The 25,183-nt window shown below is 59.3% G+C and overlaps 3 protein-coding genes across 3 annotated transcripts; 1 reads left to right on the forward strand and 2 right to left on the reverse strand.

Moving 5' to 3' along the window:
• Positions 1–27: 27 nt before the first annotated feature.
• SRPX2 (sushi repeat containing protein X-linked 2) lies at positions 28–5,479 on the reverse strand. The gene is made up of 10 exons (XM_005526224.3): positions 5,223–5,479; positions 3,400–3,483; positions 3,122–3,313; positions 2,334–2,510; positions 1,892–2,018; positions 1,677–1,798; positions 1,391–1,570; positions 1,128–1,261; positions 939–1,060; positions 28–647 (listed from the first exon to the last, which is right to left on the reverse strand). Exons 1-10 carry the CDS (start codon positions 5,290–5,292, stop codon positions 467–469), a joined length of 1,389 nt encoding a protein of 462 aa, XP_005526281.1. The 5' UTR covers positions 5,293–5,479; the 3' UTR covers positions 28–466.
• A 2,489-nt stretch (positions 5,480–7,968) lies between these two features.
• Positions 7,969–13,110, forward strand: TSPAN6 (tetraspanin 6). Its single transcript, XM_005526111.3, has 8 exons — positions 7,969–8,075; positions 8,170–8,358; positions 8,574–8,648; positions 9,194–9,292; positions 9,495–9,650; positions 10,316–10,399; positions 12,123–12,222; positions 12,428–13,110. The coding sequence occupies exons 1-7, from the start codon at positions 7,989–7,991 to the stop codon at positions 12,189–12,191; spliced, it is 759 nt and encodes a 252-aa protein (XP_005526168.1). The 5' UTR covers positions 7,969–7,988; the 3' UTR covers positions 12,192–12,222; positions 12,428–13,110.
• A 2,497-nt stretch (positions 13,111–15,607) lies between these two features.
• Positions 15,608–23,855, reverse strand: TNMD (tenomodulin). Its single transcript, XM_005526113.3, has 7 exons — positions 23,775–23,855; positions 23,518–23,652; positions 20,303–20,443; positions 19,413–19,514; positions 17,539–17,692; positions 16,224–16,396; positions 15,608–15,981 (listed from the first exon to the last, which is right to left on the reverse strand). Exons 1-7 carry the CDS (start codon positions 23,820–23,822, stop codon positions 15,772–15,774), a joined length of 963 nt encoding a protein of 320 aa, XP_005526170.2. The 5' UTR covers positions 23,823–23,855; the 3' UTR covers positions 15,608–15,771.
• Between the last annotated feature and the right edge of the window lie 1,328 nt (positions 23,856–25,183).

Raw genomic sequence — 25,183 nt, forward strand, 5'->3', positions numbered from 1 at the left:
GCTGGCTGGCTGCTGTGGCCTCTGCTGAGTGTGGGACCATTTGCTTTTTAATAAGGACTTTCAGAGTGGGAGGCATCGGGTCCAGGTTGTGCCCAGGGTGAGCCGTGGGGAGGCTGAAGCTGCTGTGTTAGAGACTGTCACACTGCTGGCTGGCCTGCCCTCCCTGCCCTGCCACTCTCCCCTGGCTCCCCGTCTCCCCCTGCCCTGGGATCTGAGCAGGGACGCTCCAGTGTCTCCAGCCAGGGTCCTGACCCATCCCCAGCTGGAAACATCTCCTGGCTGCTGGGCAGAGGGACACTGCCGGCACACGGTCCTGGCTCACCTCTGTGCGCCACAATGGCCAGAGAGGGGCTCCCCTGCCCCGGAGCTCCTTGGCCCCCTGCTCCTCCTCTACGGTGGCGACTAGAAAAGCAGAAAGGAAAGGTCCATCCCCGCGGGGCAGGGCGGGGGTCTCCCCGGGGCTGGCTCACTCGCAGGGGTCCCCGCTCTGTGCCCGCCTGGCCGCCTCACGCTCGCTCAGCAGGTAGGTGTCGATGAAGACGAAGAGCTCGTCGGGGCTGACCGGGGAGATGTAGCGCTCGCGGTCGGTGCCCGCCTTGTCCAGCAGCACCGCGTTGAAGTGGGAGCGTGTGAGGTGCAGGAAGCGCCTGCAGGTGCAAGGGGGGCTCGCTCTGAGGGCTGAGCCTGCCCACCTCTTGCAACATGCTCAGATCCTCCTGGAATAGGGGCTCCCACCTCTTCCTGGGGCTGCGAGCTCTGGGAAGCTCTGGTGACACTTGCAGGGGGCTCCCCCACTGCACCAGCCCCTCCGGTGCAGCAGAAAGGGGCTCCTCATCAACCCAGCTGCAACCTCATGCTTCGCCATTCCCAGAGTCATTCCCATTCCCTGTCCCCTGGCATAGCCGCCCGGCTCTGCAGGACAGCCCCATCTCCGCTACCTGAGCTCCTCGATGATGCCAAGGGACAGCCGGTGCTCCCGGATCCGTCCCACCTCGTGCGGGGGCTGCCCCAGCAGCTCCACGGTGGTGATGTGGCGCAGGTCCAGGCCACAGGCAGCTTGCTGCGGACGGGGGGGACAGTGAGGGGGTGCTGGAGGTGGGGAGGGGGCATCTGGAAGGTCTCCTCACCTGCAGCATGGAGATCTGCATCTTGTAGTAGCGGTTAGAGGGGTCCGGGGCCGAGATGACAAAGAGTCGGCGTTTCTCGTGGAACTGATCCAGCAGGCTGGCGGCCGAGCTCACATCTGTGTTGATCTGCATGGCTGGGGCAAGACACAGGCGTGTGGGGAGGTGCCATCGTGCCCCCCGTCACCCCTTTGACCCATCAGGCAGCGTTCCCCAGAGCTCTGGGCACTGCCATGGGCAAGCCCTGCCCTGCCCGCAGCACTTACGAGCACACAGGGGCTGAGAGCCCGTCCACTGCTGGGTGGACTGGCACACCCGCAGGGAGGTGCCCTGGCGCTCGTAGCCCCCGTCGCACAGGTACTCGCAGGTGGCACCGTAGTTGTTGCCGTCGGAGGTGCAGGAGATGTACCCGTTCTGCGGCGGCTTCAGGACGGGGCAGCGCCTCACTGCAGAGAGGGGAGCCGGCTGAGGGCTGGGGGTGCTGGAGCACAGCCCCGGCCGTGGCTGTGGAGCTGGGGGCAGCAGCGAGAGGCCCCACGGGAGCCCGCTCACCCTGGACGCGGATGCTGAACTTGCAGCTGGCTCGGTTGTAAGCCTGGTCGTGGGCGGTGTAGCGGATCACATGCTCTCCCTCAGGGAATTCGGAGCCGGGCTCCGGGCCCCGCAGCATCACCCTGAGCCGACAGACAGCATTCTCCATCAGCATCCCGGGCAGGGCCACCGGCACGGCCTCCAGCCCTGGCTGGCAGCGCCTGCTCTGCCCTCACCTCTTGATGACACCGTCAGCAGAGTCCCTGACGCGGGGAGGGTCCCAGTAGACGGTGGCAGTCAGCTTGCCCGGCTCTGCAATGCGCTCCCGGGAGTCTGGACAGCGGATCTTGGGAGGCTCCAGATCTGTCCGGAGGAAGGAGAGGGATTCACGGAACCTGTGGATGCCTTGGCTGAGCTGTGAGAGCGAGGCCCGGTGCTGAACGACCCCGGGGACCCCGGAGCCTCCCGGACATGCTGTAAAGCCGGCGCTGAGTGCCCCAGCCCCGGGCTGGTGCCTGTGCTGCGGGGCTAATGGCACTGCGGGGAGCAGCAGGGACAGGCTGCCAAGGGAGGGAGGCGCAGGAAATGTCCGGGTTGGATGTGGGGTGACACCTGCAGACACCCCAGTTGTGGGTGACGGGCCCCTGCGTGCCCCAGCAGCGTGGGGTGAGAATTTACCTACACAGACTGGCTCGCTCCCGCTCCAGCGACCATCCTCCATGCAGACGCGGCTCCGGTCCCCCTCCAGCTGGTAGCCGGGCAGGCAGGTGTAGTCACATCGGGAATCCATCTGCACGCCCGCCGAGCACACGTAGGAGCCCCGCAGCACCGCTGGCAGCACGTGGCACCGGATTTCTGGGATGGAGAGAGCGAACAGGGGAGGGAAGCGGCTGCGGCCCTGGGAGTGGGCACAGCCGCCGGGGCTGGCTGGCTGTGGGGCTGGCTGGCTGTGGGGCTGGCTGGCTGTGGGGCAGGCTGTGGGGCTGGCTGGCTGTGGGGCTGGCTGGCTGTGGGGCAGGCTGTGGGGCAGGCTGGCTGTGGGGCTGGCTGGCTGTGGGGCAGGCTGTGGGGCAGGCTGTGGAGCAGGCTGTGGGGCAGGCTGTGGGGCAGGCTGTGGGGCAGGCTGTGGGGCTGGCTGGCTGTGGGGCAGGCTGTGGGGCTGGCTGGCTGTGGGGCAGGCTGTGGGGCAGGCTGGGGGGCTGGCTGTGGGGCAGGCTGTGGGGCTGGCTGGCTGTGGGGCAGGCTGTGGGGCTGGCTGGCTGTGGGGCAGGCTGTGGGGCAGGCTGTGGGGCTGGCTGGCTGTGGGGCTGGCTGGCTGTGGGGCTGGCTGGCTGTGGGGCAGGCTGTGGGGCTGGCTGGCTGTGGGGCTGGCTGGCTGTGGGGCAGGCTGTGGGGCAGGCTGTGGGGCTGGCTGGCTGTGGGGCTGGCTGGCTGTGGGGCTGGCTGTGGGGCAGGGGCTCACTCACGCCGGCAGTATGGCATCCCGGACCAGTGGCGGCTGGGCAGGCACTGCACGGTGCTGGGTCCCTGCAGGCGGTAGCCGCGGGCACAGCTCAGCTCGCAGCGCGTCCCCAGGCTGCTGCGGTACGAGCTGCCCCGGGGCGAGTAGCAGGCGGCCTCTCCGCGGTGGATGATGAGCGTGGCGCACCACTGGGGCACTGCGGGAGAGCAGAGGGGTGAGGGAGGAATCTGCCGTGCCTCGGTTTCCCCGTGAGGACCCTAAGGACGGGTTGGGCGCCGTTACCCCGACGGTAATCCAGGGCAGGCTCAGGGGCGGCTTCTTCTGCGTACACCTCGTTGGTGCGGCTCTCCAGGTAGTAGCCAGACCCTGGGGAGGAAGGAAGAGACAAGCAGGCTGCAGGGTAGCTCATGGCTGCAAAACGCCCCGCAGCTCCCAGCAAGCAGTGGCAGGCCCGGGCAGAGCCTGTCCTTGGGGCTGCGGGCAAGGGTTAAAGCGGGCAGAGCGCGGTCCCCAGGGACACGATGTGCGCTGGCTCCAGCCGCAGACTAAACAGCGGCAGCAGCAGCCGGGGCTGTGGCAGGAAACGGGAGCTGGCACCGAGTGGGCTGGCACTGACCCCCAGCTCCGTGCTGCCGGGAAGTCCTTCCACCCGCTCCCATGGCACCGCCACTGCCACGGGGCATCCCAAGGGAAGGAGGAGAGCTGCCCTTTCTTGCCCTTTCTTGCCCTTTCCTGCCCTTTCCTGCCCATGCCCTCACCAAGGCAAGGGATGCCCAGCTGCCCGGCCGGGGGTGGTGGGGGTGCAGCCCCTGGCCCGTGCTCCAGGGAAGGATGAAGCTGCTGAAGGGGCTTGCCCGGAGATGCTGGCCCCTCGCCACCCGTGCTGCGCAGCGGGGCCCCGCAATGGGGTGAGCACAGCCTGCGCCATCCTTGCGGGCCTTTATGGGCCAGGTACTCTCCGGTGGGGAGGGAGCCGCGCAGGGGGAGAGGCCTGGCGTCATTCCCCGTGGCCCCTCGGCGCCTCGGCCGGCCGCGGCATTCCCCAGCACTGAGCTCACGTTTCCGCCGCGTTTCCGCTGCCCCCGCCAGCGCTGCCCCCTCCTCTCCGCCAGCCCACCCCCCCCGCGCTCCCCTCCGGCGTGCCGGGGATGCTCGGCCTCGGGGGGACCCCAGGAAAGGCCGCAGCCCCGCCGTGGCTGCACCCAGTCTCCCCTTGTCTCTGCTCTGGGTTTTGGGAGGGGGATATCCGCCGGGGCCAGTCCGAGCAGGAGCCCCGCCGTCACGGGGAGGAAACTCCATTACGAATCTTTTTTCAAAATGAACTTTACTACGGAGCGGCTCCCCGCCGCTTCCCACAAGTCGTTTTCACAATGCATTTGTCCTGCTGCCTTTTCACGCTGCCGGGGATCCTCGGGGAGCAGAGGAGCAGGGACTGTCTCCATGGGGGCGGCAGTGGGGATGCGTCCGTGACCGGTAGAACAAAGCTGTTTCCCGGGGGGCTGCCAAGACTGCCGCCGGGGCCCTGGGGACAGAGCGCACCGTGTCCCCGCAGGCAGATGTGCCATTTAACGGTGATGTTTCCTTCTACTGCAACTGCTGCCTTTTCCTTCTCACCTGGGGCCAGCTCAGCCCCGGCTGCGCTGGGCAGGAGCATCCCCAGGCGTGCTGGCAGCACGGCCAGGGGAGGGGATGGAAGCAGGGGAACTTCCAAGCCCCAAACAAGGCCTGTGACCAGCGGTTGGGGCTGTGTGCTCCGTCCAGCAAACATCTGCGGGCCGACGGTCCCCGTGGGGGCCAGGAGTCAGCCCGAACCGGCGCTGCCGCAGGCGGGGCAGGGAGGAAGAGAGGCTGCTTTTCTGCTGCTCCATGGATGCCTGCCAGCATCCCCTCCATCGCTCCCTGTGCCCACAGCTCACCCCCACCTCAGGCACGGATGCTCTCCCGGCATGGCTGTACCCGGGCACGCTCCATCCCTCCCCACCAGGTTCCTGAGGAGGAGCAGAACGGCAGAGCTGCCGCCCCCGGAGCTCCGCACACCCCGCACACCCCCGGAGCTCCGCACACCCCCGCACACCCCCGCACACCCCCGCACACCCCGCACTCACCTTCGTGCCACGTGGATGACACCAGCCTGGCAAGGACAACCAGCAGGACGGGGGCTGCCTCCTGTGCCATCCTGGGGGGCTGCGGTGGGCAGCTCGCCTGCCGGGCTGGGGCCGGGAGCAGCCGCGAGCCCTGGCGAGGATGGAGAGGAGCTGGAGGCAGGATGACGGCCCCCCCTGTCGCCTTGTCACTGCACAGATGTCTGTCCCTCCTGCCTGGCCGCTCTGCTTGTGCTGAGCAAACTTACTTTCCCCCTTGGCTGCCCATCCCAAACATTCAAAAGCCGTGAGTCAGGCCCAAAATGATGAGATTGTAAAAAATAATAAATCCCAGGATCGCCCGTTTTCCAACGCGCCTCCTGCTTCTCCGGGGCTTTAAAAGGTTGTAAGAGGATTTCTCCTGCGAGAAGAAGAGCCAGGAGCCTGTTTAGACACAGGAGAGAGCCAAGCCGAGCCTGTGCCAGCCCTGACGGGCTCCGAGAACGGGGGGCCTGCAGGGACGAGCACAAAAGCGCAGGAGCCAGGTCCCCTTTCCAGCCTCCTGCCAGGAGGGAGGGAGAGACCCCGCTGCAGACGGGAGGCTCCGGAGCCGCTCCGGAGGCAGGCGCTTGCAGCTGGGGTCTGTTCCCTGCCGAAGCTCGGCCCCCGAGAGGCAGAGGGACCGCAGAGCCCTCGTGAGGAGCCCGCGGGGTCGGGCGGGAGGCAGGACAGGAGCTGGAACCACCGGGGATTTGGGCTCCGGAGCACGGGGCCACGAGGGCAAGGGAGAGCGGGGGGTGAGCCGGGCACGGACAGGTAGGAGCGCTCGAGTGGGGTGTGCGAAGGGGGGACGTGCTGCTGTCTCAAAGGGTTAATTATGTGGCGGCCAGGCTGGTGAATGCGCTAATTAATAATACGCTGTCCTGGGCAGGAGAGGGCAGGCGGGAGGCCCCGCTCCGAGTGTGGGGAGCCCGCAGCAGCCCGGGGACACCCCCGGGAGGGCTCAGGACACCCCCGGGAGGGCTCAGGACACCCCCGGGAGGGCTCAGGACACCCCCGGGAGGGCTCAGGACACCCCCGGGAGGGCTCAGGGACACCCCCGGGAGGGCTCAGCTCGGGGACACCCCCGGGAGGGCTCAGGGACACCCCCGGGAGGGCTCAGGACACCCCCGGGAGGGCTCAGCCCTGGGACACCCCCGGGAGGGCTCAGGACACCCCCGGGAGGGCTCAGGGACACCCCCGGGAGGGCTCAGCTCGGGGACACCCCCGGGAGGGCTCAGGACACCCCCGGGAGGGCTCAGGACACCCCCGGGAGGCTGAGCTCGGGGACACCCCCGGGAGGTTCAGCCCGCCCGGGGCACGAAGGCCGGCGTTGTTGGCGTGCTGGTGGTGCCGTGTGCCGGTGCGGGGTGGCTGGCTGTCCCGCTGGACACCTGCACAGGGCTGCAGCAGGACAGCAGGGACTGCTGGCACCGCGCAGGAGGGACACGGTGGCAGCGGGTGGCACCGGGAGGCAGGGATTGATGGCACGGGTCGGGCAGGGGGTGGCACAGGTAGCACGGGGAGGTGGCAGCGGGTGGCGCCAAGCAGGTAAGAGGTGGCATGGGACAAGCAGGGGGTGACACTGACAGGCGGTGGCACAGGGGAGGCAGTGGGTGGCACTGGAGAGAAGGTGGCACAGGCTAAGCAGGGAGTGGCCCCGGACAGGGGGTGTCACAGCACAGGGGGTGTCACAGCACAGCACAGGGGGTGTCACAGCACAGGGGTGTCACAGCACAGGGGTGTCACAGGACAGGGGGTGTCCCAGCACAGGGGGTGTCACAGCACAGCACAGGGGTGTCACAGCACAGGGGGTGTCACAGCACAGGGGGTGTCACAGCACAGGGGTGTCACAGCACAGGGGGTGTCACAGGACAGGGGTGTCACAGCACAGGGGGTGTCACAGCACAGGGGTGTCACAGCACAGGGGTGTCACAGCACAGGGGGTGTCACAGCACAGGGGTGTCACAGGACAGGGGGTGTCACAGCACAGGGGTGTCACAGTACAGGGGTGTCACAGGACAGCACAGGGGTATCACAGCACAGGGGGTGTCACAGCACAGCACAGGGGGTGTCACAGCACAGGGGTGTCACAGGACAGGGGTGTCACAGGACAGGGGGTGTCACAGCACAGGGGGTGTCACAGTACAGGGGTGTCACAGCACAGCACAGGGGGTGTCACAGTACAGGGGGTGTCACAGCACAGGGGTGTCACAGCACAGCACAGGGGGTGTCACAGCACAGCACAGGGGGTGTCACAGCACAGGGGTGTCACAGTACAGGGGTGTCACAGTACAGGGGTGTCACAGCACAGCACAGGGGGTGTCACAGCACAGGGGGTGTCACAGTACAGGGGTGTCACAGTACAGGGGTGTCACAGCACAGGGGGTGTCACAGTACAGGGGGTGTCACAGCACAGGGGTGTCACAGCACAGGGGTGTCACAGTACAGGGGGTGTCACAGTACAGGGGTGTCACAGCACAGCACAGGGGGTGTCACAGTACAGGGGTGTCACAGTACAGGGGTGTCACAGTACAGGGGTGTCACAGCACAGGGGGTGTCACAGCACAGGGGTGTCCCTGGCGCCCTCTGCGGGAGGAAGAGGGAAGAGCACGGGGCCTGCTGGCGCGCTCGGTCATTTCCGTGAGCGCTCGGGTCCGTCCGGCGGGGGGCGGGACCGGCCCTGGTCGGGGGCGTGTCGGGGGCGTGTCCCCTCCCCCGGCCCCGCCCCGCAGTCGCCCCGTGTCGGCCATGGCGTCCCCTTCGCGGCGGCTGCAGACCAAGCCGGTCATCACCTGCCTCAAGAGCGTCCTGCTCACCTACACCTTCGTCTTCTGGGTGAGCGCCCGCCCTAACCCCCGATACAAGCCGCGGCTGCGCCGCCCTGTCGCGATAGTCGCGAGCCACCGCGGCTTTCCCCTCTCCCCACCAGGTGTCGGGCATTGTGCTGCTGGCCGTGGGCATCTGGGGTAGGGTGAGCCTGGCCGTCTACTTCTCCCTGTTGGACGAGAAAGCCACCAATGTCCCGTTCGTCCTGGTGGGCGCTGGCACCGTCGTTGTCCTCCTGGGCACCTTCGGCTGCTTCGCCACCTGCCGCGGCAGCACCTGGATGCTCAAGCTGGTGGGTGGCCTGGGACAGGCAGGGATGGAACCCCATCCTCTCCTGATCCTTCCTGACCCCTCCTGATCCATCCCAAAACATCCCAACCTATTCCTGTCTGATCCCATCCCCACCCTACCCCGTCCCATCCTCTCCTCCTCCACTGTCCCCTCCCGTCCCCTCCTGTCCTGCCCCATCCCTTCCATCCCCTCCCATCCCATCCTTTCTGCCCGCAGTACGCCATGCTCCTGTCCCTCATCTTCCTCATCGTCCTGGTGGCCGCCATCGTGGGCTTCGTCTTCAGGCACGAGGTGAGTCTGGGTGGCCACTGCAGGGTGAGTTTGATGCTGCTTTCACCCCAGTGCAGGTGCAGATGTCACTGGAGGGACAGAGGTGCTGCTTGGGAGCGGTGCTTAGTTTAGCAAAACTAGGGTTAAACCAGCACAAAGAGCAGCTTGGTCCCTGTAAGGACCCAGAAGGACGAGCCTGGGTGCAGGGTCAGTCCAGCACGGCACGTTATCCCTCCGTCAGGACAGGCAGAGTAGCCCTGGACTGTAATTTCTGGCTTTGGTCTATCTTCTGCAATAATTTCAGTAATTAAAGCTCCTCGGAGGGTTCCTGTGCCTGCTTGGGAGGGAGCTGGCACGGTGCACGTCCTTGTTATTACAGGCAGCATCCCTGCTGCCACAGTGCATCCAGCCCGCCCTTTAATACAGCCTCTAATTGCCTGGTGGCTGGCAAGTGTCTGCTGGCCATGGCCGGAGTCATTCCTGCCGTCACCGAGTGCTGACTAACGCGGGATGGGGTCCTGCAGGGCAGGAGGGGACGGCACCGCTCTCAGACCTCTCTCTTACAGATAAAGACAAACTTTGAGAGTAACCTGGAGCTGGCCTTGAAGGACTACAACGTGACTGCGGATCGGCACAGCGAGGCCGTGGACACCATCCAGAGAACGGTGAGAGCCCCGGGCTGGGCAGCAGGAGGGAATGCTCCCCTCGGCCCAGGGTGTCCCCTCGGAGCTCTGTGGCATCCCCATCACGGGCTTGGGGATTTGGCAGATGCTGGGTGAGCTGCCCGGGGGTGGGGGAGCCGTGGAGGTGATGGTGGGACTAGGGGTCAGTTCCCTGGTGTGACCTGGCTCCCCAAATGTGCTCCAGCTGCACTGCTGCGGGGTGCAGAGCTATTCTGACTGGGAGAAGACTGAATACTTCAGCCAGAAGGGCATCCCCCAGAGCTGTTGCAAGAACCAGAACGACTGCTCGGAGGAAGATCTGAAAGACCCAAACAAGGCCAAGCTGAAAGTGTTTGTGGATGTAAGTTAAGCCCAGAAAAATCCACCTGCCAGTCCTGGAGGTGAGAGGGGCAGGGATGGGTGGGTGGAGGAGGGCTAGTCTGTCCCTGGCAGCTTGAAAGGAGAACTGCCCTATTGATACAGATGTTCAGTGGCCCGGGAACTCCCTCGGAGTGGGTAAGGGTATGGAATCCTCCCTTCTGTCTGAGGTTCCACCACTCCTTCCTTCGAGGTCAGGGAGCAGCCAGACCCGAGCACTGGCCTTTGGGGATGTGTGTTTTGAAGAACAGGTGAGTGAGGAACTAGTTTTCCAGTAGAGTTTGTTCCAGCAGTGCTGACATCTCCCTTTGGTGCAAAGTCCTGACCCAGTGGAGAGGGCGTGTGACATCCACAGGGATGGCTGAGTGATGCAAGCAAGTTCCTCTGATGAGTCACCTTGCTGAGGTTGGGAGCAGCCCAAGGGCAGTGCTCCCCTTGATAAGGCACCTGGGCTGGGAGACAGGCTGGGACAGCCCTGGTAGGGAAATGGCTTTGCTGAGGTCTGGAAGGAGGGGGGCAGCCAGCAGCCACTGCTGCCTGCACAGGAGCATCTTCCCCTGGAGCTGGGGGTGCTGTGGGGAGGAGCTGCTCTGTACTCCTGGGGATGGAAAGCACTGCATCCACCTTCTTACTTTGCTTCCTCTGCAGGGTTGTTTTTTCCTGGTAACATCAACAATGGAGTCCAAAATGAGCGTTGTGGCTGGAATCTCCTTTGGCATTGCGTGTTTCCAGGTAAATCTCCCTTGTCTGGCTCGGGAGGAGTGCAGAGTGAAGCCAGCACATCTCCAGAGAAATTGAATTTCAGTGCAGTCTGCTGTGTACAAAAGGCATGGTTGGTTTCAGTCAGGGAGGAGCAGATACTCTGTGGATTCCCCTTGGATTTAATCTGACTGCTCTGCAGGCCCCAGTCTCTTACACCCAGGGCTGAAGCCCCAGCTCTATTTGAGCTCAGGTTTATTTGGATAGAGCTCCTCTCTGAAACAAAAGACTTCAAGAAAAGCCAAACGGAGATGGACAAGCTCACTGCGCCTGCTGTTGGCAGGGATCAAATTTGTGCTCTTCCTTTTCCTACCCAGCCACCACTGTTACCAGGAAGGGGTTTGGCATCGCTCTGTGTGGTGGGGTCTCTGGCAGTGCCTGCTGGCTGACCACCCCACGGGCCACCCTGCCCTGCCGCAGTGTCCTCTCGCTCCTGCTCCCCAGCATCTCCTTCCCTTTATGTGCAGGGCACTTCCTGCAGCAGCAGCAGCCCAGCTCCAGCAGCCCAGCTCCAGCAGCCCAGCTCCAGCAGCTCTATCCCGGCAGGAAACGGGAGGCCCCTGCCCCCAGCTCGGTGCTGACGCTGTGCTGGGGTTTCCCGAGGTGCCGAGGGCTTTCTGATGCGCTGCAGCCGGGCTGCAGGATGTGCAGCTGGCCCTCCTTCAGCTGCACTGTGGAAGCTTGCTGGGCTCTGAGCAGCCAGCCTTGACTTTGGAGGGGCTCAAACTTTGCCTCCCCCTGAGCCGGCGCTGGAGGCTGTGATGTGAGCGTCAAGGCGCTGCAGGCTGCCCGGTGTGGGGAGCGGGAACCTGCCGAGATACTCGGCTGTAATGAGTTTGTCACCACGTGTTTTCCATAGCAGATGGGCTGAACTGGGGCAGAGGTGGGAGCCAGCAGCCCTTGGCTGCAGCTGGTGCTGCCGAGTGCTTCAGGAGAGCCTGAGAGCTGGAGCTGCTGTGCTGTGCCCGCTGCTCGCCCTGATCCTCCCTGGCTGGGCTGGGCTGGCTCTGGGCTCTTTGGGATGTGGCTGGTGCATGAATGGTGAACTGCACACGCACTCCCAGCTGCAGCATTATCTTAGCTGATGGCAGGCTTGGGAATGGTAACCAGTTCCTAGCTTTTATTGCCTCTTCAGCAAGCTTGGCTGGGTCATGCATCTGACGGGGACCTTTTGTGCCAATGTGCCTCTAACTTTGCTTGTGGAGTCATGCAGGATCTGGCCCTGAAGCCTGCACAGGTGCTGGGAGGCTGTGCTTTGATAACAGAGCATGTTGTGTTAACTGTGCCTTCCTGATGTGAGAACAGCAGCCCTGCTTCCCCCTGTCCTTGCAGCAGGGAGAGGTGCTGCCATTCTCCGGTGGCTGTGTAATTGCCTGTGACACTCCTGATATCTGTGTAATCTCTGCAATTACCATAAAGCAGTACATGCTTCGTGAAGCAACATGAAACGGGATGGGACCTGGGGCATCTCTTGTGAGGAGCTTGTTTAGTTGGTGCCTGCCAGGATCCTGTGCTTCAGCCACTTCCAGTGATTCTGAAGCAGGGTGCAGCAGCCCTTGTTGTGGTTTGTGAACCCCACTGTCCATCCTTGGATTTCATAAAACCCTGGATCAATTTGTCAGGTTTTCTCCTGAAAACACCTCTCCCTGGTTTTGGCTACCTCTGACATGCAGGCTTTGTTTTTTCTCTTTTTCAGTTGATTGGCATCGTTCTCTCCTGCTGCCTGTCCCGGTACATCACCAACAATCAGTATGAGATGGTGTAGCTGGCCCCCAGCGCTCTGTGCCTGTGCCTGGGTATGTCTGTAGGCTTGGTGGGCTGTCTCTGCCCCGCTGGCAGCTGCTGGTCACCCATGGGGTGGGGGTGCTACGTGTTCAGGATCAGGGGACACCTGCAAGATCGTGTCTGCTGGGTCATTTTACCCTGAATCATTTTAGCCTGGGTCATTTTAGCCTGTGTGTAAATCCATCCTGTGTGCTAACACTGCTGTGTGCATTGCAGGGAACGGCTGGGGAGGATGCCTCTGCCTCGTTTTCCTCCGGATACCGCGTCGTGAAATCTTGCTTTGAACTGACTGATTCTTCTTCTCAACTAGCTCATAGAAAGGAGTGCAGCAGCTGTCCTGGTGCACTCAGGGACTTGTCCTGACACTACTCTGCTGTGCCACCGCCTGGGGTAATTGGTGTGGCTGTGGTGGCTGCAGCCAGGGCGCTCCTCCAGGCGCTGCAGCCCCCAGCTCTTGCCCTGAGTGCCACACTGTGCTGGACTGGCAGTGCTGGTGGCCTCCCAGGTGTCCCAGTGCTCACCTTCAGTGCCTCCACTGGGAAAGCGATGCTTCCCCTTCCCTCTGGCAGCCCCTTGACATCCCCTCACTCTCCAGACAGAGTTGTTCTCGAGACAGGGCTGTTAAAACACAGTCCTGCCTGCCTGAAGCCTTGGCTCACCAAGGTTCTTGCCAAGCTGTCTCACCCCTCCCCTGGGTTTTATATACTTTTTTATAGTTGTACTTCTTTAAGTACAGGCTGTAGTGGTTCTTTGTAAGCTGTAGCAAGGTTTGGTGATGTAGTTCCTGGTGCCTTTACCTTGGTAGGTGTCCTTGCACCGATTCAGCTGTGACTTGATTGTCAGTATTATATGCTGCTTCAACTCATTTTATGTATTAAGTAGAATTCTTTTTGTCCTGAGACACAATAAATATTAAGATATTTTACTCTATGAAACCTCCTTGACTTTTCTTTTCATGTCCTGGAAATTGCTCTGCTTGAAGAGCAGCAAGTCCCCCCAGGCTGATGTGCTCACTCTGGGGCAGCCAGGAACCTCTGGCCATTGCAGTTTGCATTCCTCCAACGTGCACTGGTGCACTTCTGCTTGCAAATAACTGCTGTAATTGAATTTTCTTCATAACAGTGGTTGTGTAACAGTGCTGGAGCAGAGGGCCTGGAGCACCCCAGCCCAGGAGCTGGGTGGGTGAGTTCAGCCCAGTGTGAACATGTGCATCCTCAGCCTGCTGGCTGCTGGCTTGGAGCAAAGGGCAGGGCAGTGCCAGGCCCCAGCTGCTCCCCAGGGCAAGAAATGCGGATTTAAGCTTTTGAATTCATTTGTTACTGCTCATTTTTGGGCAGTTTTGTCAGCAAGCCTCTGCCTTTGTGAGCCTGGTGCCGCAGTGAAGCACCCCTCTGCCAAGCTTGGGGGATTTTTTGGGTCTCAAGCACCGAACTCAAATGAGCTGTGTCTGGCTGGGTGCAGGGCCCCTGTACAGCTCCTGGGGAGGAGGCAGGTGTAAACAGAGCACTGAAGCCAGGCTAGCAGTGACAAAGGTCAGTGTCACCCCTCTGGCAAAAGCTGCTGGGTGCTGGGTGAGCTGCCCCAGCCCAACAGTGACTGACGTAGGAACCTGGAGGGAAACGCCCCAAATCCTCGTGTTGCTTTTATCCCAGGTGAGTAAATCAGACTGTTGTCAGCTCCTGGCTGGCTGAGAGCCTCCTGGCTTGGGATGGCAGGGCAGAGTGCGTCAGAGCACGGAAGCCAGGCTGGAGATTGGCTACGGAGAGTGAACGGATGGATGGAGACAGGGCAGGGACACGTGAGAAGCAGGAATGGGTTTGGATATATCCATCCTCACCTGAAAGCCTGCACACAGAGAGGGACCCTGCCCTGGGCTGTGCCCTGCCTCTGCAGGCAGATTCCTTCCTGGGACACCTGGTGGAGGTGATGCCAGGTGGATGGGGATGGTTCTGGCAGAGGGTGGCACAGGGAGCCTGGAGGTTTCCAAGCAGCTGCAGGAAAGCCAGCATGAATTGTGCCAACCTGGGGAACGTGGAGGCTTGTGCAGCCTGCTCATCCCCACAGGCAGCAAAAGCACTGCAGCCATCAGAGGGTGTGGATCTTATCTGGTTAAATAGCACTTATGTAGATGACTCACTTTAATTTGGAGAGATGCTCTAAAGGTACAGGCATGTCCTGGGGGAGATGCTAGACAGACTTGGGAGACCAATGTCCTGGCAAAGGCACTGGGTGCACCTTGGTCACCTGTCTGGACACCCAGAGCAGGGACAAAAGCATTCCTGGCTGGCCACAGGGCTCTGGTTTCTTACAGCAGCTGTGGCTGGGTGGGTTTCACACACCCCCCCCGCTGTGTTTGCACCTCCCCTCTCAGTGGGATAAATGTCCCAAGGGACTTGGCAGAAATGCTTGGTGTCCCCAGGGTGGTTTGGTGTGTGGGGAGCTGTGCTGCACTGTGCCCCCAGTGTTTTAACCACTTTGTCAGTGCAGCCATGAATGGGGAGGAGGGGAACTGCCCTTAAAACGTGCTCACATCCCCATGGGAGCTGTGGGGACGTGAAGGGGGTCTGGCAGCCCTGAGAGTGCCACACCTGGCACCTGCCTCTGTTCCCTGCTCTGTATGTACATTCTGGCCATGGCAGTGTGCTCCCTTGGTGACACCGAGGAGTTGACACCTGCAGGATGTCACAGCTCCTCGGCAGCCCTGGCTCCCTGGGATGAAATCTGGAACCTGGCTTTGGCACGAGCTCCAAGGCCATGGGCAGAAATCTGCCCAGGGATTTTGGTGTAAGCCTTCAGCCCTGCAGCAGGCAGTGTTCTGCTCAGGACAGCTGCAGTGCTGAGGATTTACTTCTTCTCTCCTGCAGCTCAGGCTTCAGCCATTTGTTGGTGACAGGGCTGGGGACAGCTGGTGGCTCCTGGGGTCCTTCCTCCACAGGAGTGGATTCCCTCTGATTTTGGCTGCTTGGTTCCTCAAGGAGCTCCTTGTGCCTGTGCTGCACACAGCTCCAGAGGGGAGCTGAACCCCTGAGCTGAACACGTTAGAGCACGCTGGAACAGAGGGTCAGGACATGCTGAGCAGCCCCCAGCACCATCAGGGAGCAAATTAGGGACCTCTGCACATTCCCACTGCGCTGGCAGTGCCCGTACCTGAGTTATGGATGCTCCTGAGGAGGCAGCCGCACAATTAGATCGCTTCGCAGACCCATTAAGCATCAGACCGAGACGAAACGACTTTCCATTTTCTTTGCAATCGCTCATACGAGACGTTTATTGTTTGCCTCTTGCTGTTCCGCGACACTGCCGGGCGCAGCTTCGCCCAGCCCCGCGGCGGCAGTGCAGGGTGCGGGGATCGCACCCGGGAGGTGCCGGGGCCGCAGGTGTGCGGGCATCGTCCGGACATCATCCGGACATCACCCGGACATCACCCTGGCATCACCTGGGCATCACCTGGGCGTCACCCTGGCATCACCCTGGCATCGCCCGGGCATCACCCGGACATCATCCGGACATCACCCGGGCCGTCCCATGCCAGCGCGCAGCCCAGGGCGGAGCGGCGGGCGCTACACCCTGCCCAGCATCCTGGCGATCCACCAGTTGCAGGGCATGATGATGCGGCAGATGACCCTCCCGCCCTGGTAGCAGTACGGGTAGGGGTGGTAGCCCAGCAGGGGCTCGCAGACACGGCGGCAGTAGCGGTTGGCACGGCGGCACTGGGCACAGCAGTAACCCCGCTCATCCCACAGAGGGTGGAACTCCAGCCCGTTCTCCGACTGCCGGGGAGAGACACAGTCGGTGCGGGGAAGGGTCCTGTGGCTCCCCAGGAACACGGCAGGACAGCCTGGGAGGGCAGGCTGGGCAGCCCAGAGGAGGAGCAGAGCTCCCTGGGGACATGGGGACACCCCAAGGACACGCACAGGGCACCCCAAGGAGCGCAGCCGGGACAGCCTGGGGCCGCGGCCAGGATCACCAGGACTGCGGCCAGGGCAGCCCAGGGTGGGATTCCCTCACTCACGTAGTCATTGACGGGCAGATCCTCCTCGGTGAGCTGCCGTGCCTGGCGCTTGGGCCCCGCCTGCGCCTCCTTCTCCAGCTCATGCTCGCTCCCCACGTCCAGCCAGCTCTGGTTGTCCATCAGCAGCTCAGGGTCTTCTTCTTCTGCCCCTTCAAGGTTGGCCAGCTCAGGAGCTACAGGAAGAGTCCAAATATTGCTGTCAATAACCGCAGAACAGGTGGACAAATGCAGCAGCAAGAATTAATGTCTCTAGCAGAATTTGGTGCCAGGGTACACAAAAATCCCACTGGCAAGGCAGTGCTCTGTTGCCTCCTGCTCCCACCCAGCCTGGGGCAGGGCTGTAGGACACAATGGCCCATTCCGTCCCCAAGCCCATGGTGGGTGGTGTTGGTATCTCCTGCATGCAGCTGTGGCTGTGTGGGAGGTGGATTTATAGTGCCCCATCAGAGCAGCATCATTTGGGGCAGATCATGCCCAGCTACAGCTCTCTTAGCTTAGGAAAGAACCACAGCAGCAAAGCTTTCCTGTGCCAGACAGCCTTGGGACACTGCTGTCCTGGCAAAGGCCTTGGATGCACCTTGGTGACCCAGCTGGACTCACTGACCCAGGACACTGCTGCAGATGTCCTCTAACAAGGGGACAGCAGTCAAGGACAGCAGCCTCCCCCTGCATCAGGGAGCTGTGGTGCCCAGCTGCCCTGTGGATCACTGGTGAGCTGGCCAGTACCTGTGAGCGATGCCGTGTGCCCCTGTGGCTGCAGAGCAGAGGGAGTTTTCTCAGCAGGGCTTTTTAAACTGGCTCATTCTGCTGGAAGTGGGTTAGAGAGAGTGGGTAATTACACCAGCAGATCTCAGAGGCCACAACCTCTGCAAGGGCTGTGTAGTGAGCAGCTGGAGGTGGCAACCCCGCCGTGTGATTTAGATGCAGATGTCTGCTCGCACTCTGATGTTCATGTGGCGACGAGAATTTAGGCGTCCCAGTTTCCAGCAGCGCTGCTTTCTTTGCAGGTACAAGGGATTGTCTTTTTTCCCCCTTGTTATGAGGAGGGTGGTGACTCTGCAAAGTGCAGGGCAGCAGGGAGCCGGCAGAAACAAGTGCTTTGCAAAGAGAAACTTCAGCCCCTGCTATTACCTTGGCCATGATCTCCTGCGGCCATGGGCAGCACTGTGTTCATGTCTGCCATGTACAACGAGGCTGTGGAAGTGTCCCACCGTGTCACAGAGGGGGAGGTGGCAGGGGGGCCACAGGTGTGTCACAGGGCTGTTCCCAGTGAGAGGGCTCATGAGCCCCCTGGGGAGGAGATGGCTCCTTGTACCTGCTATTGGCGTGGGGTGGATCCAGAAGATGGTCACATTTTTGCAGATGTCAAAAATTTTGGAGCTCTTCAGGAATTCCTTGTTCTGAATGGGCTTTTCCCCAGGCACCCAGACCACAGACTGCTCAAAGTAGGTGGTGGTGATTTCTTGTCCCTGGAAGGAAGAGTGAGACATTACCCTGGCGTGGTGAGACACCCTGCTCCCACCACTGGCTGCTTGTCCTCCCCTTGGCTTAGAGGCACCTCTCCCCTCCCAGAGGGCAGCTGGACTTCACCTGCCTTGGCTCTTGGTGCTCACAGGATGCACAAGTGATACCCCCACAGCCCTCACCACCCTGCTCCCTTCTCTCTTAGCTCATCATCCAAGACCCTTCTCCTGCACAGTCCCCACTATCTGCAAGAGCCTTCTGGAGCCCCCCAGTCATTTAAAACACAAGATTAAAGCACCTCTGCTCTACTTTGATCCTAGGACTTAATTCCTCTCTCCTTCTGCTACTGATTTTTTGATGGAACACTTTCATTTAGTCCTCACAGAAATTCTTTGCATGGCTGTATTCTGTAATTTATACCACATGTCTCTGCTGTCGCATTAGTCCATGGTGTGTTTTGGCAGGCACTTAGGGAGGGAGATATATAAAGATTATTGGGTGGGTCTGCGCTGAGCTCTCTGCCAAGGCAAAGTTGTCTGTGTTGGTGGTGGTAGCCCATAGAGCAAGCTGGCAAAAAGCATTTTTCTCTCCAGAAGGCACCTAGAGCTGTATATCTCTTTTATAGAGTTTTTCCTTATGGCTTTAGGAAGTCATAGGAAGGAGCCAACACAACCTGACCCAGTCTGGGTCATTTCTGGAGTCTGGTGGGAGCCGCGGGGTCGGGGAGGTGCTGCCTGCAGACCTGGCAGCGTGCAGCCTCCGAGAAGACATGACTAGAGCTTAAATCTACATTTATCTCACTGGGTTTTACATTTCAGCTCTCTACCCGGGGCAATGTTCTGCTAAAGCCTGGGAAGTTATATCCCTTTTACGATGGTAGCTGAAAAGATCTATTAGCTTCTTAGGGCATAATCAAAGAATCGGTGTCTGGGAATTTGGGTCATGATTCAGGGAAATGTTTCTGCCCACGCTTCATTTCAAACACGTGTCCTGCTGGCGTTTTATCTGCAGCAGCTCCCCTAGGGGGGATTCAATCTGCTGACACCCGTCGTCTTGCAAATGGGGAGGCAGGAAGGCTGTGCCACCACCAGGGCCTCGGGGACGGGGACAGGGACAAAGGACAACCGCTGTCAAGGGACTGAGCTGTCACTCCAGGTCACACTGTCAGAAAGGGGTTAAATTCTGGAGCCCACACTTCCTTCCATGAGGCTCCTTGCAGCAGGATGCCATCAGGCACATCAGTGGGATCAAGGTCCATGCAGGACAAGGAAGTGGCCCCAGCCTGGGGCTTCCCACCTCTCATGTCTGCACACCAAGAGTTTTCTCAATTTGCATTTCTTAAATGTGGCTTCTCTTTTAAATCACTTATTTCTGCCTCATTCTGTTTGAAAACATGATGCTCAAATCTTGGAGAAAACAATTTAATTGACTTTTTGGTGCCTGCTAATCCTGAGCTGCCTTACGACCTTTTGACTACAACAGGATTATTGTTCTTGATCTCTGCTATTGTGCTTTTGTCTGTCGCTGTCTAATCCTGTCTCTTTTCACTTGTTTTTATAAGCAATCCTCTGAAACCAGATCATTTTATGAAGTGATCACAAGTCATTATTTCTTTATTGCAGCATCTCTGGGTAGACTGGAGCAGATGGGAGGAGTGGCAGCCCCTGTGCCAGGGAGAGGAGAGGATTTCACAGGGCAGAGGGGAGCCCTGTTCTATTCACCTACCTCAAGCTCAGGGATCTTGGCCTCTGTCGTCTCGGGTAGGACTTTGGTCTGAGTTTTGATGAAACACTTTTGAAGTCCCACAAAGAAGATGCCGGTTATTCCCTACGGGAACAAAGCAAACACCCAAAAAGCAGTGAGGGCAAAGAGTAGGATGAATAACCCGTTGGAGGCAGGGTACAGCTGGAGGAGGAGGGTTTAGTCATATTTTTCCTGTTGCTATTTTTGTGCCAGTTCCGTTCAGCAGCGGTGCTAAGATGTACTAACAGGTTCTCATAAGGGATATTGCATTTTATGGTTTGGGAGAACTGGGCTTTTTACAAATATTTTAAGGCAGGTAGCCATAAAATTTTACTCTGCTCCTCTTCTCCTGTCTCCTAACTATCATGAGCTCTCATTATCATAAATAAAAATATGCAGAAGAGCATCTGACCATTATGGTTATATGAACATTCAGCCCCCGGTTCCTGCTAGGATATTAGCTCAAAATTTTGCCATATGTCACTGCACAGAGTATTTCCCTACAAATTTTAATTAGGTTTCATAGAGAGCCTTCTACAGCGTCATGAGGTTTTAATGCTCTCCAGACAGACAAATGCACTGGGCTCAGATAGACTGATGATCACTGTGCTCCTTTGCAAGGGTAAATCCAATAACCAGGTCTTGCTTCTAAGATGTATTTCACTGGAACTAAACCATGCCACTATTAAATACAGGTGGAATCTTATGTAGATAACATGTCTCCTTTCCTTTGAGAGCATCCCCAGCCTGTCTGGGTCTTGCTCTCCTTGATGCAGGAATAAACAGTCCTGGGACTTGCTCCAGCGATTTCACGGTGTCACAGGATCCCATCAGTCCTGCTGCAGGGCTCAGGGACAAGCGGCCACACTCACGTTTTTGAAGTCATGGATCTCCAGGATTTCCTCACTGCCATTCCCGCTGCTGAAGGTCTCTGTCCTGGCCAGAGGGTCAATCTCCATCACAATCTTCTTCTTCTCGCCGTTGCTGAAGAACGTGTGTTCCATGTCATAAACCTGGGAGGCCAAAGTGACACGGGGGTCAGCTCAGCACCCCTCCAGCCTCACAGGCTGTCCGGCTGTGTGACCCCCACTGCTGGGGACTGGCTGCTTCCTCACAGCCCAGCTCTGAGCCACAGCAATCACCAGGGGAGCAGGAGGAGAGGCAGCTCCCAGGGAGGAGCCTGGGTTGGTGAAAGAGCAGGCTGCAGCCAGGACGAGGGGTAATGGATGTCAACCCTGGGATGCCAGTCAAGCCTGGGAGAAGATCCCACACCTGCACCAGCAGCTTTGCCACAGCTGGTGCTTTCTGTGGCATGAGCCTGGTTATATCCCAGGCTGGACTGGATTCCCAAATCCACAGGTACTTCATTCTCCCTTCTCCCTGGCTCGCTTGTTCCACGCTGCATCCCCTGCTTGTTTGCTCCATCGCTGTGTCCCCGGCTCACCTGCTCCACCGTGTCCTCCCCAGCTTACTCTCTCCATCTCCGTGCCTTCTGGTTTTCCTGAAAGGCAGAGGCAGGAGCCTCTCTCTGCCTGGGGGAGATCAAGAATTGCCTGCGGATCAAAGAGCTCCTCGAGAGCTGCTGCAGAGCTTGGGGCGCAGCAGCCGGCATCATCCCAGGGGAGCAGGAGCAGCTCTGGCCGTGCTCCAGCAGCCCCCGGTCCCTGTGGATGCCCAGCCCTTACGGGGTGAGCAGTGGCAGATGCTGTTGGAAGCACAGAGCCCGTCCTGCTGGCACAGTGAGCTCCAGCAGGCCCTGGGGAGCCTCTCTTCCCAAATTGAACAGTGCCACGTGGAAGTAAAGGGCTTGTGCAAACCCCCTCAAATGCAAGGGGCAGGGAGCAGAGATGGAGGCACAGGGATGGGAGAGCTCTGTTCATCCCACGGCGTGGCCATGGGAGCAGGCAGGAGCATGCTGGCCCCATTGCTGTGGGGCAGGAGCTCTGCCCTTAGTGCCAGCCCAAACCCCCTTGCACAGTCCCCTTGTTCCTGCACATCCCTGCCCTGGGGCGGCTCAAAGTCTCTCAGCCGTGTTCCCAGCGTTGGTATCCCCTGCTTGGCATCCACCTAGGGGCAGAACTGGCTGTGCAGACGGGAACTGATGGGTACATTCACCCCCGCTTAAAGGTCAGAGGAGTGATGTGTGCCTCGGCAGCCACGGACATCTGTTGGTCTGCAGGAAGACTTTGTAAAGATTTATAGCTCTCAATGGATTTTATGATATGGTAAAACAGTCTGAAGCCTGAGATGGGTGGAAGGCTGCTGGTTTTGACTGACAAAATGCACACAGTGCCATAAATCATTTCAAGGAGGGCAGGATCCCAGGTGGCACCTTACCTTCAAGTGCCTCTCCATTTACAAAGAATTACTTTGGCCAGCACAGCCGCCAGCTGACCCACTTGGGCTTTGCCAGCTCTGTGCTGCTCAGAGAGCTGTGAGATGTTTTATAGGGCTAAAAATGACACTTGCTGGTGAATGGTTGAAATATGTCCCTCTGCAAGGCTGTGATGAAGCCCTCGTTAGCTGAATCATCAGCTGCGCTGGCCGGCGCGGAGGCTGCTGTGCAGAGGGCAGAGCCGTGTCCAAGGCCACCCCTCAGAGGAACAACTCTTCTTTCAAGTTTTTTTTGCACTCTTCAGTTACATAAAGGAAGCTTGAAGGGTTTCATGTTCTTTAAAGAGTTGAATTCCCTTTGGCTGATACTTTTGAGCGTTACAAACTGCCACTCCCCGAGCCTGCTGTGTCCTGAGGACTCCTATGGCTGGAGAAGCCCCACAGCCACAGGGACGGGGCAGTGCTGGCTCTGGGAGTGTCTGTGCGCAGGAACAGCTCTGCTTTCCCATCACCTCACACCCTTCCTGCCTGCCCATCAGGTGCTGGATGGACTCTGTCCTCCACCAGTGCCACCAGTGAGGACACCGAGGGCTGGATGTCCTTTCTGGGGCTGTGGCATTGACTCTGTGCTGCCTGCTCGGAGAAAACCGCCCCTCCAGGGGTTAACAGCCTCTTCCCCTCATGGCTGGCATGACCCCTGTTTTTCTAGGAACAGTAGAGACTTTATAATCGTCTTGGCAGGATTCTGGAGGAACATATGGCTTTTATTGTTTTCTCTTTTATTTCGGGGGGTATTTATTTCCATTTGCTGATAAGAAGATAAAGTTTCCAGCTAGCAGGGTGCTTCCTCTGCCCAGCAGGAGGGCAGCCTGGCCAGGCTGGAGCAGCTCCAGGATAGGGCAGGGGGGAGATTGGAGATGCCAGCGTGGGAAAGAGCCTGCCTTGGCTGTGGCACAGGAATTCTGGAGATGTTCTTAAGAGCTAGAAAAACCCACTGGTGATGGGGTGCAAAGGGGGGCCTCCTGGATGAGCGTGGAAATTCAAAGGAAAGGAGGATGAGAGGCAGCAGGCAGGGTGCTGGTTTCGAGGTTAAACAATTTTCTTGGGGTGTGGGATAAAAAAAGGTTTTGGCAGCAGTGGGCAGAGACTGTGCCTGGAGATGCTCAGTCCTGCTGCTGCCCCAACACGCTCGGCACTCGCAGCAGTGTCCGTCTGCAGCTGGGAATGAAAGAGCCCAATCCAGTTAGCAGGAGCTCCTCCAGAAGCTAATCCGTCTCACCGTCCCTCACATTGCAGACACATTAAAGTAAGAAATATAATCCGTGACAATCAATCACCGCTGCGTCCTGGCTTTCTCTCCTCTTTATGCGGTGGCATAATGACTTTTCCACCGGTTTCTGGCAAGATAATTGAAATGAAATGGAAAATATTTTCTTACTTGTCATAAAATTTGCTGCTGGTGAAATAAGAGTAACTTTAACTCTTCATGGCTTAGCTCCCGTCCCCTGTAATTGTCAATTGGGGAAAGAATGCGGTGACAGGGAAAAAAAACCAGCCTGTGTAAAGTAAAAGCTAGTTATGAATAATGCAAAGATTTTTAAAAGTCCCATGAATACCTGTGGTCTGAGAAAATGCATTTTGTGAAGTTGCCTGGGTTTTGGAGAGTTGTTAAAAGTTTCAGCGAGTCAAGGGGAGGGGGACAGCTCTGGGGAAGCAACGCTCTGAAATGCAGGATCAAAGAATTTTTACTTACTTTTCTGGGTGCTGGGTTCCAGAGGTATTTGACGCCAAAAAATATCAGAATAAGAGAAAGGAGCAGCACGCTGAGGAGCAGTCCACAGAGCTGGTACCCGGGGCAGCTCTTCTTCCTGGGCTTGGCTGCTTCTGCCTATTGGGTGACAAAGCAGAGCCAGGCAGGGTGTGCTGGGGGCTCCCGGAGGGAGGAGGACACTCCTCAGACATTTCTGGCACCGCAGGGATGCAGGGTGGCGAGGCAAGCCATGAACTTACGTCCAGAAAGCGGCAGCGCTCCGGGCTGCGCCGAGCTGTCCCTCCCATGGTGTCCCGTGTGCGAGGAGCCAGCCTGCTCCGAGGTGGAGTTACAGAGGCTCTGGCTGCACATGCAGGGGGAAGGCTGGGCCACGGCCACCCCCACGGAGGGACAGCCAGCATCCCTGCAGCGCTGCTGGCCGCGGGGCCCGGCCGCTGCCAGGCCGCTGGATGCGCCCGTGCCAGGCCCCACGGTGCCCTGGCTGGCCCCAAGGTGCCCTGGCTGGTCCCACGGTGCCCTGGCTGACCCCATGGTGCCCTGGCTGGTCCCACGGTGCCCTGGCTGGCCCCACAGTGCCCTGGCTGGCCCCACAGTGCCCTGGCTGACCCCAAGGTGCCCTGGCTGGTCCCACGGTGCCCTGGCTGGCCCCACAGTGCCCTGACTGGTCCCAAGGTGCCCTGGCTGGCCCCACAGTGCCCTGACTGGTCCCAAGGTGCCCTGGTTGGCCCCACAGTGCCCTGGCTGGCCCCAAGGTGCCCTGGCTGGCCCCACAGTGCCCTGGCTGGCCCCACGGTGCCCTGGCTGGCAGATACGTCCAGGGTGCTCTCCTTGCTTGGTCTGCGCTTCTGCCCTTCCCTTCTGCCCGTGTGCCAATGGCTGGAGGTGCCCAGACTGCAGGGTACCTGTGAGCTTGGGGACAGGGACACTGCTGCGCTGTCTGTGTGTGTGTGGGAACAGCCCAGGAGCTGCCAGCGGGGTCACGGGCATGACAGGGGGACATGGACATGGCAGGGAGACACGGGCATGGCAGGGGGACATGGACATGGCAGGGGGACACGGGCATGACAGGGGGACACCTGTGCACATCTGTGCACACCTGTGTGAGTGTGTTTCTGTGTGTGTGTGTGTGTGTGTGTGTATGTGGATGTGTGTGTGTTTGTGTGAGTGTGTGTGTGTGTGTCTCTGTGTGAGTGTGTTTGTGTGTGTGTGTGTGTGAATGTTTGTTTGAGTGTGTGTGTATTTGTGTGTGTGTGTGTGAATGTTTGTGTTTGTGTGTGTGTGTATTTGTGTGTGTGTGTGTGTGAATGTTTGTGTTTGTGTGTGTGTGTATTTGTGTGTGTGTGTGTGAATGTGTGAATGTTTGTGTTTGTGTGTGTGTGTATTTGTGTGTGTGTGTGTGAATGTTTGTGTTTGTGTGTGTGTGTATTTGTGTGTGTGTGTGAATGTGTGAATGTTTGTGTTTGTGTGTGTGTATTTGTGTGTGTGTGTGTGTCTCTGTGTGTGTGTGTGTGTTTTTGTGTGTGTGTGTGTGAATGTTTGTTTGAGTGTGTGTGTATTTGTGTGTGTGTGTGAATGTTTGTGTTTGTGTGTGTGTATTTGTGTGTGTGTGTGTGAATGTTTGTGTTTGTGTGTGTGTGTATTTGTGTGT

The sequence above is a fragment of the Pseudopodoces humilis genome, chromosome 15 (assembly GCF_049639895.1).
Source record: "Pseudopodoces humilis isolate 2021_Gansu_Grassland_sample_001 chromosome 15, ASM4963989v1, whole genome shotgun sequence".
In the NCBI taxonomy this organism is placed as follows: domain Eukaryota; kingdom Metazoa; phylum Chordata; class Aves; order Passeriformes; family Paridae; genus Pseudopodoces; species Pseudopodoces humilis.

What these genes read in the sequence shown, in the direction of transcription:
- SRPX2 (XM_005526224.3), bottom strand. Translation starts at nt 5,292, where the DNA reads ATGGCACAGGAGGCAGCCCCCGTCCTGCTGGTTGTCCTTGCCAGGCTG. An exon ending in TGCCCTGGATTACCGTCGGG is followed by an intron (nt 3,314 to 3,399) that starts GTAACGGCGCCC and finishes GCTCTCCCGCAG; the next exon opens with TGCCCCAGTGGTGCGCCACG. An exon ending in GGCATCATCGAGGAGCTCAG is followed by an intron (nt 648 to 938) that starts GTAGCGGAGATG and finishes TTGCACCTGCAG; the next exon opens with GCGCTTCCTGCACCTCACAC.
- TNMD (XM_005526113.3), bottom strand. Translation starts at nt 23,822, where the DNA reads ATGGGAGGGACAGCTCGGCGCAGCCCGGAGCGCTGCCGCTTTCTGGAC. An exon ending in AGATCCATGACTTCAAAAAC is followed by an intron (nt 19,515 to 20,302) that starts GTGAGTGTGGCC and finishes TTGTTCCCGTAG; the next exon opens with GGAATAACCGGCATCTTCTT. An exon ending in ATCTGCCCGTCAATGACTAC is followed by an intron (nt 15,982 to 16,223) that starts GTGAGTGAGGGA and finishes TCTCCCCGGCAG; the next exon opens with TCGGAGAACGGGCTGGAGTT.
- TSPAN6 (XM_005526111.3), top strand. Translation starts at nt 7,989, where the DNA reads ATGGCGTCCCCTTCGCGGCGGCTGCAGACCAAGCCGGTCATCACCTGC. An exon ending in CCTACACCTTCGTCTTCTGG is followed by an intron (nt 8,076 to 8,169) that starts GTGAGCGCCCGC and finishes TCTCCCCACCAG; the next exon opens with GTGTCGGGCATTGTGCTGCT. An exon ending in AGCTGAAAGTGTTTGTGGAT is followed by an intron (nt 9,651 to 10,315) that starts GTAAGTTAAGCC and finishes CTTCCTCTGCAG; the next exon opens with GGTTGTTTTTTCCTGGTAAC.